Source organism: Etheostoma spectabile, chromosome 12 (genome assembly GCF_008692095.1).
Source record: "Etheostoma spectabile isolate EspeVRDwgs_2016 chromosome 12, UIUC_Espe_1.0, whole genome shotgun sequence".
Classification (NCBI taxonomy): Eukaryota; Metazoa; Chordata; class Actinopteri; order Perciformes; family Percidae; genus Etheostoma; species Etheostoma spectabile.
Window position 1 is genome coordinate 13,268,129 of NC_045744.1, and position 21,994 is coordinate 13,290,122.

Below are 21,994 nucleotides of genomic sequence, written 5' to 3' on the forward strand. Positions count from 1 at the left end.
AGTCTTTTAGTCTCACCACACACACACACACACACACAGACACATGAAAAAAAGCAGCATGGTCCTAAGGGAGGCACCCTGACACCTCATCTCATGAGTTTCAGTGTCACACTTGCCCATTGGTGCATATCCAATAGTTTTTTTTCACTTCAAGTTGTCTTCGCTTCATTACCATGGGGTGGGAATTGATATAATATCATTTTTGACAGATTATTACACCTCGTAAATGAGCATGAATCTAGCTTTTTAGATTTTTAGGAAAGTCACTGCATCACACCTTGGTGAAAGTGTTAACAACCTTCAGTGTGGCGCTGCAATACAATTATGTTACAAATATATGTACATTAGTGCAAGTTATACATTGTGTTTTAGTAACAATGACAGGAATAGCTTTCCTAGGAAATCTTTTTAAAATCATTTTTCTACTGTATTTTGGTAGTTAAAAATGTACAAATCTACAATGATATAAAACAAAGTTTTAAAGTTCATAAAACCACTGAAAAGTTTTCATTAAGGTAAAGTCTATGCAAATTGTGTTCATGGTGACATTTCTTGAGTCTGTCTTTGCAAAAATAGATGAGGATTCTTATCAGGATTGCTGAAATCTTGGCACTCACCTTGAAAGGCACTTGGGATTTGTAGTTTGGTGGCAAATCCCAGGTGAGGAGGACAGATGTTTTCATGACAGCTTTGACACCAAAGTTCAAGGTGGGAAAATCTAGCGTGGGAACATTCTTTGTTTAATATCTTAGTAAGACATTTTGTACACCACAAATTGTAAGTTCTGCTTGAAATAAAATGTCACACTACTGTACAGTACAGCAAGTAACCCCATTAGCAAACAATGAAAACATATTCCATGGCGATTCCTTATGACCAAACTTAACAAGCCACAGGGAGGTACCATAAACATCAACAATCTCATTCACGTTTTGTTATAGATCACATAAAAATAGCCTTTATCTCCCTAAGCCGCAATGAGACGTACACAACAGGCAGAGATCTCTGTAATTACCAAGATATGTATATGGGAGTGGGAGTGGCAATATGTGTCTTAAAATAGGCATCACACACAACTGGTTATAAATAAGAAATCATACAGTACATTTATAAGATTATAAATTACACAAGGAGGTACATGCTGGGTATGCTTCAGAATTGTGTCTAATGGGAGGGAGGATGAGGAGGCATGGTAATGTGACTATAGCGTGTAATGAGATTAGTACTCTATAAATCAATACACACAGTGCTGTACTGTACTGAATGGTAGATGAGAAAGACATGGCACTGTAAAAAAAAAAAAAACAGCTATAATGTTCAAAATCTATGTTGTGGGCAAGGTTGCATTTGTAGATATTCATGAGTGTGTAATGATTATGTGTGCATATATTATGAGTGTTTGTTTTCAAATTAAACACCTCTGGCATGTTTATATTAATGTCAGTCATGTGTCCTACCATTGGACATGGTCCTGCTCTGAATGCTGGGGCTGAGGGGTCCCCCGCCCTTACTGGTGAACGCCTGCACCCGGATGTCATAGGTGGTGTCAGGATTAAGGCCCTGGATAGTCATATGCGTGTCTGCCGTGCGGTTGGTGCTGTTCTGCTGACTGTTGATGTCCCTGTACACAACCATGTAGTATGCAATCTTCCCATTCCGTTCGGCTTGCAGTGGGGGCTCCCAAGTCAGCTGGGTGCTGGACTGGGTCAACCCTGTGACTTGAAGGTTGAACGGGAAACCTGAGGGTACGTCTTCAGGGGTGCTAATCTCCTTTACGTAGGCCTCGCCGAGGCCTGCACGATTACGGGCGCTGAGGCGGAAGACGTAGGTGGCGCCTCTGTGCAGCCCAGTGACAGTGTAATGGTCATCAGTCTTTCTCAGCTCGCGTGACGTGTAGGTTTCTTCATCAGTGCGCTTGTACTGCAGCTGGTAGCCCATCAGCTCCCCCACCATTTCCTTAGGCGGCTGCCACTGCGTCAGTGCTGTGTTGCCCATTGTGGTGCTGATCATCATGGTGGGCTTGCCTGGCACTAAAAAAAAAGAAAGAAAGAGTAAGTTGTTTTATAATTCTTCAAAATATGCAGGAACTATCCAACCTTCAGATTAAATTTGAATAGTTCATAATTATGGAAAATATGCTTTTTGGGGTTTCTGGCAAATCGTTAATAGAAAATGAATACCAATTTAATATCTGTCTGTTAAAAATAATGCTAAAGCTAGTAGCTGGTTAGCTTAGCTTAGCAGTTGGACTGGAAACGGCTAGTAACAAAATTAAACAGCGTCTTTAAAAGTTCACTAATACACTACATATGACGATATGAAGGTTACATGCCTTTCTCATACAACTTCAACACCAGTTAGTTATGGTAAAAACTAGTCACGGTGTTGAAGCTAACATACATGTAGCATTCCACTAAAACTAACCTGATATTCCAGTCTTATAATCATATTATAAGAGAACAGATGTTATCCGTTGAAAAGCGTAAAGATAATACCCCAGTATTCACAGTAAACACATATCCTATGTCTTACATAATAACCCTGATAAAACCAACTCTAACCTGCTCCAGTCGTGGTGATGACTTTGGCTTTGCTACGAGCTCCATCTCCCTTGGTGGTGTATGCTGCTACAGTGACAGAGTAAGTGGTTTCAGAGTGCAGTCCACCAATGATGGCCTCCTGCAAAATGGACAAATCACGAGGTCAGAGATTATAAGGAATCAGTGAGTCTGAGCGGGACCGCCCTAATGGCAAAAAACAAACAAACCCAAAACAACCCCCTTCTCACACAAGCTCCGGTTGCCCTCACAAAACATACAGCACCAACAGAAACCAAATTAGATCAAACCCCCTTCTCCATCCACTTGTAGTTTCCTGATCAATTTCCCTATAATAGGAAACAAAACATTTGAAGCATTTAACAGAGAAAGGTTTTAAAAAGGCACCCAACCAGGACCTGGAACTTTTCTTAATCAAGAAAAACTCCTGGGCCCAATTGTAAGGCACAATCTAAACCCATTAACCAACAAACCAACCAAATAATCAAAAACGTCACCAGTGTATCAGTGTTCATCCCTGCTGCATGGATAAGAATGAGATTATACCTAGAGGAGTTTAGGATCATCACTTCACTGCAGTCTATAAAAGCCCACAAATTGTACACTTCTGACTGTGGGACATACTGTAAATACTCTTTATAAATCTTAAAGATAAAAATAACATCGGACAGATGTTACACTTTTTATTCTATTTTATTTTTTATAAATAATTAAGTTTTATTCTTGATATTTCTTGTCCTCTGGATTCTCATGCAATTTGGGTTAAACAGTCTAAAAAACACAGACACACTTTGGTGGTTGAACAAATCAATACCTTAACAGTCAGGAACAAACAGGCAGGAGAACAACAACAACAAACAACTGAGATAACACACCATTATTGGTAACCTGCTGCAGTGCTGGCACTCACTTCACCAGACTGCATCAGTCTGAATAAAAACACACCCACACAGAATTAAACACTCTCTGAGCTTAAACAAAGCCCACATGTAAACAGACATACACACACGTACGTGAATGCACATGCTAGGGCTGGGCGCTAGGGAAGAAATCAGATCAGCACAATATTATTGACCAAGTACCTCGATATCAATACTGCGGCGATATTCAATTGACAATTGGCGCTTTAACAAAATATCTTCACACTTAGATTTTAGCTGAATAATCATCAGTAATGTGGACATAATGTCCAAGTGGGGAAAATGCAAATAATAAAACAGCTAGAACAGTCTGGTGAGTTCAGAAAAGTACATCACTTTACTGTAATGCAGCCATTAAAACCAGTGAAAGACAACACTTATGTCATATCACGATATTATGATATCCAACATCTAAGACAATATCTACTCTCATATCACAATATTGATATAATATCAATATATTGCCCAGCCCTAGCACATACTCAGCAATGTGAAGTTTACATACTACGTATAAACACTCACTTAAGTATGCATGCATGTCTGTACAATGATACAACGTAATGGTACACGCAGACATGAGAGCACACTCAATACCAATAACAAACTACTGCGGCTTGAGCACACATGCTGGAGTTTTCTGTTTCTGACTGGGGCCACTGAGAGGATGATTAGGCCAATGGCTTCAAGCCCTCCTGCTGGAACTCCTCGTAAACTTCTAATAATCTTGGGATATTATACGGCTTTGCCCTATTGCTGTTTCTCTAACTACTGAAGTTTTAATTTCCTAACCATAGAACAACATTTAATAGTGTATGTAGGCCAGCTCTGTTTGACAATGCTTTTTTACTGTCCTCTCTTTAAGGGACATTTGGTTTTCCCATACTAGCCTTTAAGCGAGACAGGGGAGAAAATGCTAAATTACTGTATCATAAAACCGTTTTAACTTTATGGAGGACGTCTCATTACTTTAATCATACAAAATGGCTTTAACAGTCTCAGCAGTGGCAGCCACAGATATCATTTTTTCCCTATTCTGGCAAGGTCAAATTGGGTCTAGTAACACTTTTGAAACTCAGCAGAAATAGAAAAGGCAAGGCTTCAAAGTTTTCTTCAGAGCAAATGCTTAGAGCTGCACCAAAGGGCATTACAGAGATTATCAAGTCGACTAGTTATAGAAATAGAATCTTCTCTACAAGCCTCCCCACACCAATATCCTTACTACTGTAGAAAATAGGCAGCAATGTTAAAACAAATACATAGACTTCAGGAATTTTTTTGCTCAAGGGAAAGATTTGAGTTGTGTTCTATTTGTGTTGATTTGCCTTAAAAATGCCATAACTATCTGAAAAAAATGGTTCAGAATCCTACGCCCCGTGAACATGGGTCAACAAGAAATGCTAATGTTTTTGCTATTGACATCTGTCTCTTGCTAGTCACTAGACACAGACTGCTTTTGCCTAAACATTACTGCTAAAGAAATAATAAAGATGTGTGAATGGATGTCATCTTCTGACAGTGTCTGGCTCTCTGTCTGTCAAGTGTTAATCAACACATTTAAAGAGGAGGAGAGGAGGCAAGCCTGTGTCCCTGAAGAAATCTGGCCATGTGTAGTGTGTAAACATATTTCTGTTTAACTAGCTGTTAAATAAAAGGATCTGCGCACATCCTGCTTGCTCTTTTGTGAAGAAAGACATACATTGTTGATATATAAACAGATAACCAAAAGTACTCAGTGTCCCTCAACCTTTGTAGGTTGTCACTAGATTAATTAAGTAGTTCTGTGAGAGAGGAACAGGTACCAAAAAATGCTTAAGTAAATTGAACGAATGAAGACAATAAACCTTTTTTATAACAACCTTGACCCTGTTTGAATGCGGTATTTTTATTCTGGCAGGTTTCTATTTCTGACTAGGAACATTAAGAGGCTCTGCAATTATGCTAGTGCAATATGATGTCTAGAAGGTAATAAGCCATAACAAAGGGCTGCATGACAGCCATGGAACAGTGAGCAGCCATCCAGGCAAATGAAAAGAACATGAAAGGCTGGTGGCAATCTTGGAGATGTGTGGAGCTGATAAAACACACAGCTCCTCCCCTCAGATAGACATGTCATTTGAACAGTAGGGGAGACAGCAGGTTAGGCGAGCCTGATTAATGTCAGCATCACACTGGGATAGTGACACATAGCCTTTGAGTGCACTGTACACGGGGAAAAAGGCTGCATACTCGCTGCAGTAATTGCCTCAGATTTGCGTGAATGCCCAGCCTACAAGTTGGTCTTGTGGTAAAATGTAGAAATACTAGACTTGTACGCAATCATCAGTTGAAATAATCCTCATGCTTTGTGGTTGTAGTAGTTTTTAGAGAACACACACACACACACACACACACACAAACAAATATAAAAACCAGGAATCATCAGGACACACACCTCTGGCTGTGGTTATGATGGAGTTATGATCTTTCACGAGGATTCACACCAAGTGGATTACAAGCATGGCTTACACAGAAATAAACAAACACACAACTCATAATCCAAACAGGCAAGCATACACAGCAACCCCAAATTGCAGGGGGGAGAAGAGCCTGCCCAGCAAGACAACCCAGCAGCAACACATGAGGGTTACTCACATGCTCGGTGGACTCCTCAATATTCCACTGATGGGAGAGAAGACACAGGACACAGGATGGGGAGAGAAATGAGTCAGAGACAACAAAACAGGAAAAAAAGCACTAGTCTTTTTTTCACTCAAAGACAGATGCAATGTAGGTGTCAACAGAGTCATGCAGTAAGAAAAAAACACAGAGGGAGAGAGTGTGCTGAAAGTAAAGGAGTAAAAAAAGAATAAAGTTGAATGGCATAAAACAAATTGTGTAGCCAAGTTGAGCAAAGGTTGTGAAATTTATTATGGCTTATGATGCACTGCCTTGTTTCTCATTTTCCTATAAATCGAATAAAAACCTCTGTCATCCTTAATCACAGAACACCTCTATTCAGTATGATAACTATCCCACTGTGGACATAAAGCATTAAATATGCAGAATCGTTGAAGCATTTCCTCTTTCCTCTTTGCAGAAATGGAGGGAGGGCCTTTTATTCATTATATTTCAATATGTTTTTTAAATTTTCTCTTTTCTCGCTGTGCTTGGCCAAGTGATTCCCAGGGGAAGTGAAAGCCCATTTCGTGCCGCGGGGCTCCGTCGGTGACGAGCGTGAAATCCTATTACCAGTGCTGCTATGCTAGCCCTGTGACATCAAACCCCATCGATGCAGAACGCAACTGCTGGTGTTTACCAGCAACTCGCTCCAGTTCAGCTACTGAAGAAGAGTTCACCGATGGGTGGCCTGGCTGACAAGAGGCAGGAGAGATGACACTTGTGACAATGGTGTGGGACAAAATGGAAAACACAAAAACAAGGGGGGCTGAAGAAGAACGGTGGGCGAGGGTGATGGCAGCAAGCAATTACATTTAAACATTGCGTAACTACAAGAACTGCTGGTGGAGTGAGGAACACTGGGAGAGATGGAAGAGACTGGCATGAAGGGATTAAGGAAGGAGGCAAAGTCTCCATAAACAATTCTAGCACCTAAATTAAAAATAAATATGATACCTCTTTTGGTATTAATTAATGCAGATAGTTATAGTGCTGCTCATAAGTTCAGGAACCCATGCTAAAGTTGACTTAAAAAGAGGAACAAAAATCATCTTTTGGAAATTGATCTTAGTGCCTTAAGGAAAAACCAAACCTTTAAGGACACCACTTTTCTTTGTGAATGAATAATGTATCGTAAATAAATAAATTTTCTTCCTTAAGATACAGGGGACATAAGTATACACACCCCTACGTTAAATTCCCGTAGAAGCAGACAGATGTATATTTTTAAAGGCCAGTTATTTTATGGATCCAGGATACTACTGCAACCTGATAAAGTTCTCTTGGCCTTTGGAATTAAATTAGCCCCACATCTTCCCATTCCCTTCACCGTACTTAGAGATGGGCATGGTTTTATTTCAGTTAGCCTAATAGCTGGGATGATTTGCATTGAGAGATGATTTTATGGAAAGTACCCCATGCCAATCTCTAGGTATGGTGAAGGGTATTTGATGATGTGGGGCTATTTTAATTGAGACAGACAAAATCAATTATTTTTGATATGATCCAAATACCATGAAAGGTAATTGAGAAAATTTCTTTTTATAATTTAGGTGAACTAGTCCTTTAAGAAGAACAACATGAAGTTTATACAGTAGACACATGCTTTCAAGAAAAAAAATGGCAGTGGTGCCTGCCTTCCTGCCTGCCTGCCCATCTTTCCCTTCTTGCCTCTCCAGATTTCCACAAAGGGAGTAAGTCTTACACACTACTGATTTATTGTGCACAGGAGAGATGTGTTCATCATTCTCCATTGACTGTTGGCATATGAAAAGACAAAATACTTCTCTGCCCTCCTCCCTGTGAATGGGTCTTTATCAACAACCAGCTAACTGAAGCATCAGTTAGCTGGTTGTTGATAAAGACCTTTGTGTGACTGGTACGGGACACTTCACACATTCAAAAAATGCTGCCTCATGCTCCCCCGATGTAGCAGCACTAAAGAGTACCATTTAATAACAGCTGCTACTTAACTCTATCAATAACAGTTTGCAATGTGGCTAATTGCTTAATTTGTTTATTGTTGATTCCACTCATTATGTCAACAGAGCAGCAACCACATTAAGGTTTGCAAGAGTTCCTACAGTATCTCATCTTGGGCTTAATCCCTTTCTATCGCAACTGTATTTGCTTTCTGCTTAAATCCATGGGAGAATTATAAATTATCTCCCATTTATATTTCGAATGCCAACACAAGCTGAAAACACATCATTGCTGATAAGCGTCGTTCGTGGAAACGGAACGGTATAATTTGCAGGCGGGTGAATGCAAATGTGATGACATGGGCTGAGATGTGTGGCTATAAAAATGGGAACGAGGGAGGAACGAGTGATGTGGAAGAGAAGGAGCTGTCATGATTGATGGAGTGAAATGGGCTGAGGTGCTTCTTTTCTCTTTTTTCTCTGATTCACATTCAACTCCAATCTGAGGCAGGGATGGCCAAAGACGCAGTGAGGCATGGCCTTCTCGCCCCCACTCACAAACGCATGCACGCACACGATGACACAAACACACACACACACAGAACATAAACTCTTTAGTGGTCGAACAAAATGAACCTGGGAAAGTAGTGCTGAATAACGGCAAACTTGTGGAGAAAGGCAAACTTGTACAGAAAGTGTATGGAAACACAGACTAATGACTTCAAAATCAACTTTTATAGACGACTATATGAAACACATGAGCCTAGAGGTGGCTGTGAGTGCATAGTGATGGAACAGGCTATGTTGTGAGCGGTTGCCCACTCAGGTTCAGGCCACTTTCCCAATAGAAGCATGGTTGGAAAGGGGTCGATAACATCACACCGTAACACGGTCTCTGGTTTAAATTTAGCAGGGAAATGAGGGCACTGTGTGGGCTCCTGCTTGAAAAGAAAAGAGGCGCTTAAACTGCCCACGCACAAGCATGCTCTCCTAGCTCTTCTCCCAGTGTTTCAGCTAACCCTGAGAGAGGGTGAAGAGGAGAAAAGGAACTTAAAACAAAGAGACAAAAACAAGGGGAGAGGTTATAGTGATTTTGACACAATCTGCAATCCAATCAGTCTGCTTAGATTTGTGATTGAAGCCTAAGGTGGGGTTGTGCCATATTGTGAAATCCCTGGAAAATATGGATTTTTCTTTTCCTCCTGGCAGGCCTACTGTGCATCCAATGCAGGTGAAAGGGTGGATATGGAACCAATTTCACAACACATGAGGCAAATTCTTGAGAGAAACACTATGGGATGTGCCAAGATAGAAGAAAATCATTTTTTTTCCTTCCTGTTATTCATCATCAATTACAGGTGTGCGTTTGTGGGATTTGCATGAATCTAGGATGAGTCATGAACTCTTCTCAGCCAGCTGGAACGCCTACTACAAGGTTGATCTAACAGTGAGCATGTCTGCTCATGTTATCTTTGCTTTCTTCCCTCACTTGTTGTAGGGGTATGGGAATGGAAAGATGTGTGAGAAAAATAGGTATTGTTCTAAAAACCAGTTGGGTGAACGTGGACAAGGGAGCATCGCCTGACTGTGTGGTCTTTAATGACATCTGGGCAGGTCCTTACAGGTTGGTTACTCAGTGATGTTTCATAGAAAACAATCTGTTGAGATCACACAATCAAGGGTAAGCAACCCTCATGCAAGCCTCTGGTAATTACTCAACTGGCTAGGGTGCAAAAAGAGGACATGAGAAGAAGGGAGTTGGAGGCAAAAGAAGAAAAGGAATTGTTTGCACAACAAGTAGGGTCATGTTCAGTGTAGTTTTTTATAATACAAAACAAAGTTACGCTAAACATGTCCAAAACACTTCCTGAAAGAGGTGCAGCCACCATGTCTTTGTCTTCTTTCAGACCAAATGATGCAGACCTGGTTGTTAACCCCCGTACTACACAGTCAGATAATAATGACATTGAGGTGTAAAGAACATGATCAGGCGATGTCAGAAAGAGCCTCACGTATACAGTTATTCTCAGCTCTATCCAGCAAAAAGTTCCATGTGCCACTTCGGTGGCTTGACAACCACGCAAAAAATAATCATTATGTATTTAACACTGGATTCACGGGCAGTTACACAACTGGGATCCCCAAGCTCCAACTTTGCGTAACTTGGGATGAAGCACATCTGACACGTCATTTCAAGGTAACTTTGACAGTGCTTGCTCTAGTGTAATGATAAGACTTAAGACAGTGGGGTGTTTGCCAAAGCAAATGAGGGTTAATAGCTCCACTCAAGGGCACAGCAGCATGCACTGCCAGGGAGCTGAACCAGCGCTTACTTGTTCAAATTAGATGTTTTTGCAAGAGGCCATGGGGGGTGTGAGTGAATGCGTGTCCGTGCAAATGTTACTCCCGGCAAACAATCAGAAGGAGGCTTTCAAGCTGGTGTCTCCCCTCCCAAAGAGAGGGAAAAGTGAGAATGGGGATTTTTTGGCTTGAAGATATTCATGAATATCTGAATCCCTCTTAAGGATTACAATCTATCATCCACCTCATGGTGTTACATAGCTTTTGGCGATTTGAAGCAGCCTGCATTAGTGTGTAAAGGGCGGCGTCAGGAAAATAACTCTAATTTATGAACATGGTAACAAGGCAGTGCATATGTATTACTACTAAAACCGGCAAAGAGAGGTGCATTGATTCCACTAAGCCCCATCCTGATGTTGCACATATAAAATATTTAATAGCTATTACTGTAGAATTAGAATGGATCTTGTTACGACAGCTAATCCAAAGCTGTGGGAGCAGGGTACCAATTTAGAGTCAAACGTCACATGTGGAAAAAGATGGAAAAAGAGAGGGGGTGGGGAAACTGCAGTCGGCAGAAAGAAAATGCCATGTGTGGCACCCGGTATGGGGGAAATGAAGTGTGAACTCAGAGAATGGAAGGGAATACGAGAACGGTGGAGAATAAGAAAAATGGGAAATGAACACAAGACAGAGAAAGAAAGACAGAGACAGACTGATCAAGGGTAAGAAATCATCTAGTACCTGTGCCTCTGGCAAGGCAACATCCATGATGTTAGGCTGGCCTCGCGGTTCACCGTTTTCAAGTCGAGAGAAGATGACTTGGTAGCCTCGGATTTGGCCGTGCTGCTTCCCCTGCAGGGGCGGCTTCCACGTTACCCGGATTGCTGTGGAGTTGATGGCCTCAACCTCCAGCTTCCTGGGGGGTGCTCCCGGCACTGGAAACCAAAAAACGAGAGAGAGAGAATGCAGAATGCAATAGTAAGACAGAAAGAGAAAGAGACAGTAAAAGAGAGAGGGAGGGAGGAAATAGTCAAAATATGCTGAGCTGGTGATTTTCCTCACTTCACTGTGTTTTCTGATGAGGAGCCAAAAACTATCAAAATAATGACTCCTGAGTTTTTTTTTTATAGACTTGAGTGCTCAGTAGAAGAAAGTGATACTAGATTTGGCCATGAATCACAATCATCTCTACTCAGTGTGGGCCTTCTATGTCTACCGTGTCCCCAAAACACTGCGGGACAGAATATGGTCTAGCGATGTCTGTAATGCCCCTAATTTCAGTATGAAATTAGCTGTGTTGCAGCAAACTTCAAACACATTAATTATAGACGACTCCCTCTTAGGAGCAGCCACTCTCTATCAAACACAAAACAAGGAGCGAATGCGTAAAAGAGGCAAGAGTGATAGAAGTGAGAGGGGGAGCTCTGCTCCAATTCTATTCCTCAGAACAGAAGAAAGAAAACAAGAAGGCATTTAAAACAGTGAAAGCAGAGGAAAGTGGTGCAGATCTGGGGACCGGGGGTGATGAGCCTTAACCTGTCGTAGATGTAAAGTGTAAAAGCCATAGAGAGCAAGCTGGAAAGAGGAAAAAAAGAGAAGATAACCCCCTAACCTACCACAATTGGCTCATTAATTCAAAATTGATCAACGGAACACAAATATGCAGTAGGAGTTGAAGGGAGTGAGGGAAAATATTGGCAGGCAGCCTCAAGCAAAGGAGAGTCTTAGAACACTCTGCTTAAGGGGAGGTTTCTACCTACCATCCTCTTTGGTTTTCATCCTCACTGGGGCACTCTCTGGGCCTGGGCCCACGTGAGTGTGTGCCCTCACCCACACCTGATACTCAGTCCACTTCTCCAGGCCCTCCAGCAAATAGCTGGTGGCATCTGCACCGATGCCCGTCACCTCATGCCGCTCCGTGTCCTCTCCAGCCAGGGCCTGGTAGCTGACTGTGTAGCGCACAATGGCGCCGTGGCGGCTAGCAGCAGGCGGTGCCACCCAACTCACCTTGAGACTGGTCGAGCTCAGGCTGACTAGCTGTACATCCTGAGGGGGGGCGGATGGGGCTGTAGGGGGAGGGGAGCACAACCACATGTACAGGGGGCACGGACCAAGCAAAAATAAATAAACAAAAACGCAAGCAAACAAAGGCAAAACCGTGATAGCTTTTTGTACCGTAGTCAATATGAAAATTTAAATGTAATATTCAAAACGTAAATGTAATATTTTTTTATTTCCCCACCTACAGTATGTATAAAAACAAAAACAAAGCTATATTTAAAGACTGAAATTGTATAATTTTCCTGTTCATCTGACATATATCCCTATCGAGCCAATTTAAGTCTTTTCTATTGCACTGCGCATGCATTTCTTTTTCTTCAAGAAAGCTAAATTGGGACAGGTGTTACACAGAGTATCTGTGGCCCTAAGTGTTTAGCTGACTGGGGCGCCCTATTGTAGTAGCGTTCAATAAGACTACATCTTTTTGCTCGCTGCTTTTGCTTTGCTGAGCGCCTTGTGTTTTTGCTGCTTTATTTGTCTCATGTTTTTGCAGGAGCATCCTGAACTCCTCAAGATGAAAAAACTGAAGAAAAAAATGTCCATCGTCATTTGTTTTCCTCTTGCCCAAGCGGCCTTCTGAGAGTTACTCGCCAAACAGAAAATCTACCTGTATTTGGTGCATGGTGGCTGTTAATTTCGGACCCTGATTACACATTAGGCTTGGAAAGTGAAAACCGTGGAAAAAAGCATCAGTCTTTTCAGTGGAAATGCAATGTTAATGTATGATCTAAATATTTATGCTTATGTGTTGCCCCTATAGATAAGGCCCGTCACACAGTACAAAGCTGGTTTTAATGTTTTTTTACCTTCTTTTTTTTAAGATTTTGATTCTATCTGAGGTAAATTATATCAGGGTCCAGCAACCTATTCCATGTTTTGGATATGTCATGTATTGTACCTATGAACGTCTATTTTGAGTTACTTTCTGAGCTGGTGAGATTCAGAAATCATTTTTACTCATACTGTAGGTCATATGTATTACATTGCAAGGAATATTACATTTACATTTTTTATACTGAATACAAAAAGCTTCCATACTAAACAGGATACTACCTCCGGACTGAGAGATTGGCTGCAAAAACACATTACTAGGCTACTGCTGAAGCTGTGTTTGGCACTGTATTTATGCGAGAGGCCATGAAATACAGGGTGGGATGAACCAAATATACAATAAGCCAAAATTGTACAAGGCCATGTTGTTATTAAGATGTAATTTGTTCCTAACTGCCCTTTCTGCTGCCTCTTGCAGTATGTTGATTGAGCAATAAACTGGTCATAGATGTGTGTGAACAAGTGCTTGAGAGTGTTGACTGGTGTTCACACATTGATGCAGAAGCTCTGGGCTTCCTAACATTGTTTGTCAGACCCTGGTCAGTGCTGCAGCTGAGATACACTGGGCTGTCTTTGAAGTCATACATAAACCTCTCATTACATAATCATTAACAGTCATGAACATTCCAGCTAATGTCAACATCAGGTTTGTAGCCACCCCAATGGAAAACTATAATGTTATTATTATCAAATGGGACAAATTTGTAAATGTTTAAGATTGAATGCAACAATGTGCTGCTCTGTTACAAACCCTGTTGATTTGAATGACAGTATGGTTTTGGTATTTAAAATGACATTATCATCGTCATCAACATTTTATTTAATTCTCAGCACAATACCAACATGCCAGATTTAATTCTGTCCCCCCCACCTTGCTTTGTTTTATGATAGCAACCAACTCTGGCTAGTATGTGTAGAAAGACAAATAGCATATACAGTAGAACATGTCTAGAGTTTGGAATTATAAGGTTAATAAATAAATAAATTAATATAAATAATTATTTACAACAGCCAAATTTTAAAATATATGTAAACTCTTAAGTCCAGAGGTAGAAAACCAATAAACATTTTTAAAAAAGGGAACAAGAAGAAACCTGAAACAAACACAATATTGTTTATACATTTCATGCATCTAACTCAATCACAAACATATTCAACTCTACAGATAAGGCCTCTTTAGAGGAGCATAAAAAGAACCACAATAAATAAATAAAACAAAAGTGTTCTTACAAAGCATGCCCATGAGATTTAAGATTATATAAACAGAGCAATAAACAGTTAGCTCAAATGTGAATTCAATAAACTCAATCCAGAACATGAAACTCCACCTTTCCAAAAAAAGAAGATAACTGAGTGTCCTCAAGTGGTCAATGATCCATAAGTGAGTAAAAACCACAAAGACCTGATATTGTGTGTATTACAAAAAGGTGACAGGCTGAATCAAAATAATGCTAATGATTTACAGAATAGATTATGAAATTTAGGTTCTGATTAAAAATCTGCTAGATCAAAGTCAAATTGGATGAGGGGAGGACAACACCAGAGGAAATACATACGCCTCCGAGGCAAAAATGAGCAAGACAAAGAGTGGGCTTAGAATAGAGACAAAAATTATAGATGAAGAAGATAAAACACCTCTATTTACCTCTTTCTCCTCCAAATGACAAAGCCCAATATATATATTACATACTGTATACAGAACTGTTTCACTGCTGTTTTTGGTTTCCATCCTGTGTTCTGATATTTTGCTTATGAATTGCACCTTGAACTACTAAGATTCAATTGTTATTTAAATATATAATTTTCCTTACCGTTTTAGGTAAAGCATCACATATCTTTTACAGACTGTGTCAAGCCTATAGCTGAGTAGCAGTGGTTGTAATGTTGTATCTTAGAGTTGAGTTCTGTTCATTGCTCTGAATCTTAAAAAAATGATACTAACATTTAAATGCAGCACTAGAAAATGTCACACTTTCCCACTGCCTATTTGCCTCAGAACCTTCCCAGGGCTGATGCTTATTTCATGCACACCTTCCTCCCGCCGCATGAAATCCAAATTCTGTTCTCCAAAGTCTGTGTCCTTGTGACTCCTGCTGTCAAGAGGCCCAAGGACACAGACTCATCACCACTCGTGGTCTCAATCGACAGTTATATAACTCTGTGGTTGTCAGAGATGCTAGCTATTCAATGATAGTGTCTGTCCTAATGGGGAAAGATTTTTCAAAAAGAGATATCCATACCTTCTGTCCGGTCTATTGTATTCTTTTCCTTTCTAGACCAGTGATAAGTAAAACGTAATATATCGGTATCCATTATTGTATTCTTTTCTTTTCTAGACCATTAATAAGTAAAACATAATATATCGGTATCCACTAAAAAGCCAATCAAAATCTGATCCTTCCTTTACTGTTTTCTACCACAGCCTGCTAGGGTTCTACTGTACAATGCAGCGTTTTGCAGCATATGCAAGTGAAAATTAGAGTGTTTAAATGTGCGCACCGGTGCAATTTTGCACAAATCAACTGTTACTAATCAACGTTAATTCCATGATTAAGTTGATGGCAGGCCAAAAGTAAATGTTTCTGAAGGTTTCTTAAGGTGTCTGTGCCCAAAGGTCTACTGTGAGGACAGAAGCTCCACTCCGTTACATCTCTTAACAACCGCGAGTGGACTGAGAGTTTCTGTACCGAGTGATATGTCTACTCTCTGGCAGGTTCAGGAGTTGCATTCTCCCACTTAAGTCATACCATAGATATAACTTAAGTACAAATTAGAAAAGTAAAATTATTCATATGAACCTTTTGCTTTACATAAAATGTAGTTCTGTTCAAGGCAAATGTAAAGAATATAAGCCTCCCGGGTGATGTGGTACAGCAAAAATAACAGCAGTCAGCTGGCAGAGAGTGACATTTTAAGTGCTGGCACTGAAAAAGCACATAATGATATGAGGCAAAATAACACAGCACAGCTCACGAATGTGGGAACATGACACATTAAACGTACCTTTGAACACAGGGCCTGCCCTCAGATAGATGGACAGGAGGGTTAGTGTTGGTGACAGAAGGGGAGGTGGTGGAAGTGTGAGGCTGACCAGGATGGCTGCACTGTCAGCATTTTATGTTCTTCTGAAATTGACTTGACATTCATGTTGCCAACGCTGTCTGACTTAAGCCCTATGAAACTCTCCTGCCTAAACCTAAACCTGCTCCAGCCGGCAGTGGTTTCTCGACAAAAATTACCGGTTAGTGGACAACAAGGACATAAGACACAAGGGAAAAATGTACTTACTGGACTGGGCGGTGCGAGCCTCGATGGGCTGGGTGTAGACGCCTAAACCCATTTCAGAACGGGCTGCCAGCGAGAAACGATACAAGGTGTCAGGCTTTAAACCGTCCACAGCATAGGAGCCAGCTGGGTTAAAGAGCACATGTATCTGGAAGGGTTTGAATTAGACAGAAAGATACCAATACATTTAAATCACAGTCACAGAGGTCTCCTCATGTGTTAAGCTAGAGGGGTAGTAAATGTTGTATTGTTTGGCATGGAGTAATTACTGTTCAACTGAAATCCTAGTCTAGACTGCTGTCTCTCCTTCCTTCATGCATACAAAGTAGAGAATGCAGCCAAATGTGAGAGCTACTTGTTCCAAAAACAAATTGTCCTCTAGTTTACAACTGGTGCAGCAATCCAGCAGAGTTGAATGAAGGGCCACAACACAGACAGACAGAACAGAACAGAACAACTTTGCTGTCTGTTACTACAGTAAATCTTTCTCATCAGCTGGGGAGTTGACTGTATATTGCTGCAGCTGATGCTTCCTATTCAGAGAAAGTGCATCATAAAAAAACAAGATTAATTTGTCTGCATTCTCAGAGCCGAATATGAGAGAGTATAAATGAGATAGATAGATAGATAGATAGATAGATAGATAGATGGTATGTAGGAGAGAAAATAAGGTCATACAATAGTTATAACTTCATGTTGTTATCCATTTTGATATTCTAACCTTGTTCTCTGAGCCGGCCTCCCAGTACTGCAGCTCATACTTTGTGATAGGGTCCTGTACGGGCCACAGCCACGTTAGCATGATGCGGCTGTCCAGCTCTGCTTCAGCCTCAAAGCTGGACGGCTGGGCAGGGACTGGGCACAGAGGGGCAAAAGGACAGAGGTTTTAAAGAACAAAAAAGAAGAGAAGAATTGAAGAACAAAAAAAGCTGAATGTTCTCCACAGCGTCAGTAGCAATCCCATCCTCCCCAAAACTAATTGTATGGGAAGGCATTTGCATGGGGGAGACAAACAAACACAAATAGCCTGAGCCCTTCCACATATGCTGTAGGTATATACAAAACACACAACACTGGCCAAATAAAATACTTCAGCTATTCATGCCTAACCTCAGCTGTCACTTTGTCTTGTCATCTGCACGTGAATATACACACAATTTTAAAAAGAGCCACACACAGTTACTGGCTGCTCACCTCCCTGCTGGGTTTTGACTTGCAGGATGTCAGAAGGTGGGCCATCACCTACAGAGGTGAAGCCCAGCACCCTGAGGCTGTAGGTGATATCGGGAGTCAGGCCTGAGATGGTAGTTAGACTGCTGTCATCTGTGTTGTGTTTCTGCCAGGCGCTGAGCGGAGCTGTCAGGTCCGAGCTGTAGTAGACCCGGTAGCCCCTGATTTGCCCGTTGGGTTCCTCGGGTGGTTCCCACTGCACCAGCATTGTGCTGGCGCTCAGCATGCGCGCTTGGACGTGCAGAGGTGGCGAGGAGGGGGCCTGCTCACCGGTGCGCGTCTCCACAGGGTCGCTGGGTGGCCCGCGGCCAATGTTGTTCACAGCCATGACACGAAACTCATACTCAGAGTAGGGGCTAAGTCCACCAATGCTGTAACGGGTAGTTGCCACACCTTCCACTTCCTGAAAGCCATTGTCTGAGGACTTGGCTTTGTACTGGATCATATAGTAGGAGACGGGTTCTGGGTTTCCAGAGTCCCAGGTGAGAGTCACACTGGTGGCTGTGGTCTCAGTCACAATGAGGGAAGTGGGGGGCTTTGGCAAGGCTGAGGGAAAGAGAAGCGGGGTATTAGCTTTGATATCAAGAATAGACTTTTAGGATTTGTGGGTAATTTGAGAGAAAATGGGATATCTGACATATTTGATACTATGATTCTCAAAATGTAGGCACAATTCAGCTAAAATCAGCTCTTGTGGAAAACAAGGCATGCTTGGTCTCTGTAACTCGTAGCAATGAATGATTGTTTCATAAGCTAATCCTTATAGTGCTGTCAGCGGCCATTATCCCCAAATGAATAGAAAACCTAGACTGAAATCCTAATTTGTGTTCTAACCAGCCTGGCCATTACTGACAATACGAAGAAATTGCAAGAGTGCTTTCCATTGTGACTGGACAACAGATACAAAACAGAGGGTCTTCATTATGGCTTCCTTAAAGGAGTTCGTATTGCTGTTGTCCCTCTAAATGACAAGAAAAGTGGGATCAATACAGACAAAAACTGATAAGAGTGGCTGCGATGGGTAGACAACACACATGCATACACACAGGTGGGTACACAACATGACGAAAGAAATAAACCAGCCCTGACATCAATGCTCATTGACAAAGAGACTGCAAACATTATCAGCCTTTCATTTTTACCTCTCAGTACCAACAACAACCACAGCACACGGGCAGCAATGATTATGTACAAGATGTTTCAGAAGCTTTTTTAAAGTGGTTTGTTCTGTTATAAAATTTCATAATCAGATGTTGGGTGACTCAAATCAACTGCTATGTTCGCATCGTCACAGCAACAACATACCACATAGAAGGATGTAACAACAAGTCTGAACTGGTTTGAACAACAGCACTCACCTTTGACAGTGACCTGAGCGGTGGCTTCTATCATGCCCAGAGAGGAGATGGCCACGCAGGTGTAGTTGGCCGACTCACGGATGTTGGTGACTTCTAGCACGTTTCGTCCCAATGGCATCTCTTCCTCCTTGGTTAGCTCCACCTGACCCATCGTCCACTTGACATAGGGCATCGGCGAACCCACTGCCACACATGTCAGGTTGACGCTGCCACCTGGCATCACCTCTTGGTTGGTGGGTGGAATGGAGAATCTGGGTGGGACTCTTCGCACTAAGGGGATGAAGAGAGCCAGGGAAAAAATAGTGATTAGGTATATTCTAGGTGAATAAGACGGTTTAATGTGATTTCATGAATGGTCTTCCCCCACCACAAGGCTAAAAGCTAACTCAGAAAACCAAACCTAATGGAGGGATGATCGCTTTTATCCTGATGTGCAGACGAGCACAATGGGAATATAATCTATATAATAGGACTGTCTAAAAATGGCTCTGGAAATTCACAAGAAAACTTTGAGGCGGTGTTTTATCCTCTTGCCTACAAAATGGGATATTATCAAAAAAATAGTTCAGTTTTGCTGGAGACTATGTTGGCCGTCTTTTGTCAGAGTGTCAATTGGTAGCGAGAGTTGCATCATTGAGGGAAACTGTGGAGATAGCATTGTTTGATTTCTCCTCCCGCTCCCTCTCTCTGGCTCCTTCTGCTCAGCCTGTCTTTCTCCCTCCCTCTCTTTGTGCAGTTCTGATATGCAGATAGGCTGACATTAAAAAGGGTTCCCATGGAGACAAGAAGGGCCCGTTGACGTCGCCAGGGACAAGGCAAACACTGATGCAGAGGCTCCATGCAATACTGAAAAGCTTACCCAGAATAAACAGGCAGTCAGCATTTACATATGACTTGTTTTCTGTCTAAATAAAGATACACAAAAAAATGGCTGCCATATTTACACACATCAGATCTTTTTACTGGTAACTTTTGGCAACCACAACACACTTATTTGCTTGACATGGCAACTGTCGGACCTGTTCAATTTATGATAAACATTTCCATAGTAAGTGTAAGAAGGAGCGTCTCTGAATTCTTTAACCTTGGTTTTGGATAAATTGAAGCTGAGCCAAACATTTAGCTTCCTAGTGAGGACCTATTATAGCTACTATCCCACAACTGCTGGTTGTGTGTATTTAAAACACTATAGCATGCATTTATACTGCTTGTTTACCCTAATGCACTACAACATCTCTGTGTCTCTCTGGAAAAAAGCCTTGACTGTAATTGCTCTTTTGCACATGAAAATGGATTTTCAAATGTGAGTCTCCCTCAACCTTCCCTCTCCCCCCACCTTTTACCCCTCCCATCCCAATCTAATTTGAACCAGAACGTTGTTATAGCCATGCTTGTTATTCCCCTCATTATGTGGTGGAATGGAAAAAACACAAAAGCACCTTTAGAAATCAGGAGTCAGGAGAAGGCTGGTTCTCTGGAGCTAGCTCACACTCATCTGAATTTTCCCCAAAAAATGATGGTTCTGTATAAAGACCCACTGCTGTTTTTTTTTTTTTAATCAATACAGTCATTTGGGCCTAAACATCATGGCTTGATATCTCACAAAAATAGTAATAACCCAAGTCTGAGCCACAAAACACACCAAATTATGCATGTTTGGGGTATTTGGGATTTTGTTTGTTTCACACATAATCAAAGCTTTGCAGTTGGTCTATGGTCTAAAATCATCTGGCCAAAGGACTACGGTTGAAAATTAGCCAACTGGCTAACACTGGCACATTTACAGAAATGTTGTTTAACGGGTGTTGTCCTTCATAAATAAAAATACAAATGTAAAAGTATGTTTAATAAGAACTAACTTTTTCAGAGGGTGTGGCAAATAAAAAAATCCATTTAACATTGGGGGCAGTTAAGAGGTCAACAAAGGTTTAGGACAAAGTAATGATGACCACTGTTATTATTATATATATATATATATATATATATATATATATATATATATATATATATATATTATATATATACACACACTGTATATATCAATAATAATGTAAAGTTCTTTTATACTGTATATATATCAATAATAATAATGTAAAGTTCAGAAAATGACTCAATGAACAAGAGGGCACTTTAGGGAGTTTCTGCATAATAAAGGAAGGAAATGAGTGACAAAGAAGGAAATGAGTGACAAATATAAACAGTCCAGAAAGAATAAGATCTAAGAGCGATGACATCTGTGAGGTTCACAGGCATATGGATGATTTTTAAATGAAAACACTGGACAGGCCAAATAGTGTTACCAGCCTGGGAACAGCACAGGGACGACATTCTCAAGAAAAGCATGCACGGGAGCTGAGGAAAGATATGGGATGGGATCACAAGTCATTTGGAGTACAGTTGGAGAGGAAGATAAAGGAGGAACTTCAGGTCCAATTTGACTGAGCATCTGATTTCCAGTATGACTAATTCACAACAGGCATTTCCATTGAGTATTTCGAGGAACAAGCGTTAGTATTCCACTTTTGTTGGTAACCACCTGGGTATTCTCACACAAATGTAACATCTGCAAGTGCTGCTATTTTTCACAGTATATTCTTATGAAAAGCAAAACCTGAGAGGAGCAGCGCTAATGTACGACCATTACAAAAGTAAGTATCTGTTATTCTTTCATGATTCCACAGACTAAACAGTGCTAAGAGCAGTCAGTCAATGGGGCCTGTGTATATTGAACACTTAATGTTGTGAATAATTCATGGCGTGCGGTTAAGTTTGGAGAGGTGCTGTGGAACAAAATGACTAGAGGGCAGGTAATTGTTATTGATTTCCCCGAAGCCTCTCTCCTGTTGAGAGCAGCATTGAGAGACGGGCTC

General features: G+C 41.2%; 1 protein-coding gene and 1 long non-coding RNA gene across 29 annotated transcripts in view; one reads left to right on the forward strand and one right to left on the reverse strand.

Moving 5' to 3' along the window:
* The window catches only part of ptprfb (protein tyrosine phosphatase receptor type Fb), a 176,770-nt gene that overhangs the window by 42,669 nt on the left and 112,107 nt on the right, over window positions 1-21,994 (reverse strand). For 14 of the 28 annotated variants that reach the window (XM_032532649.1, XM_032532669.1, XM_032532647.1 and 11 more), the window contains 10 exons: window positions 19,125-19,394; window positions 17,731-18,312; window positions 17,258-17,391; window positions 16,540-16,684; window positions 12,120-12,425; window positions 11,101-11,294; window positions 6,110-6,136; window positions 2,562-2,679; window positions 1,458-2,030; window positions 618-718 (listed from right to left, as the gene is read on the reverse strand). In XM_032532649.1, coding sequence (XP_032388540.1) covers window positions 618-718; window positions 1,458-2,030; window positions 2,562-2,679; window positions 6,110-6,136; window positions 11,101-11,294; window positions 12,120-12,425; window positions 16,540-16,684; window positions 17,258-17,391; window positions 17,731-18,312; window positions 19,125-19,394 — 2,450 coding nt within the window. The remainder of the gene's footprint in view (window positions 1-617; window positions 719-1,457; window positions 2,031-2,561; window positions 2,680-6,109; window positions 6,137-11,100; window positions 11,295-12,119; window positions 12,426-16,539; window positions 16,685-17,257; window positions 17,392-17,730; window positions 18,313-19,124; window positions 19,395-21,994) is intronic. The other 14 variants (XM_032532659.1, XM_032532656.1, XM_032532666.1 and 11 more) reach the window with 3 other exon arrangements.
* LOC116699849 (uncharacterized) lies at window positions 251-20,916 on the forward strand. The gene is made up of 3 exons (XR_004334526.1): window positions 251-262; window positions 10,297-10,299; window positions 20,823-20,916. It is a non-coding gene; the product is annotated as an uncharacterized LOC116699849 (long non-coding RNA).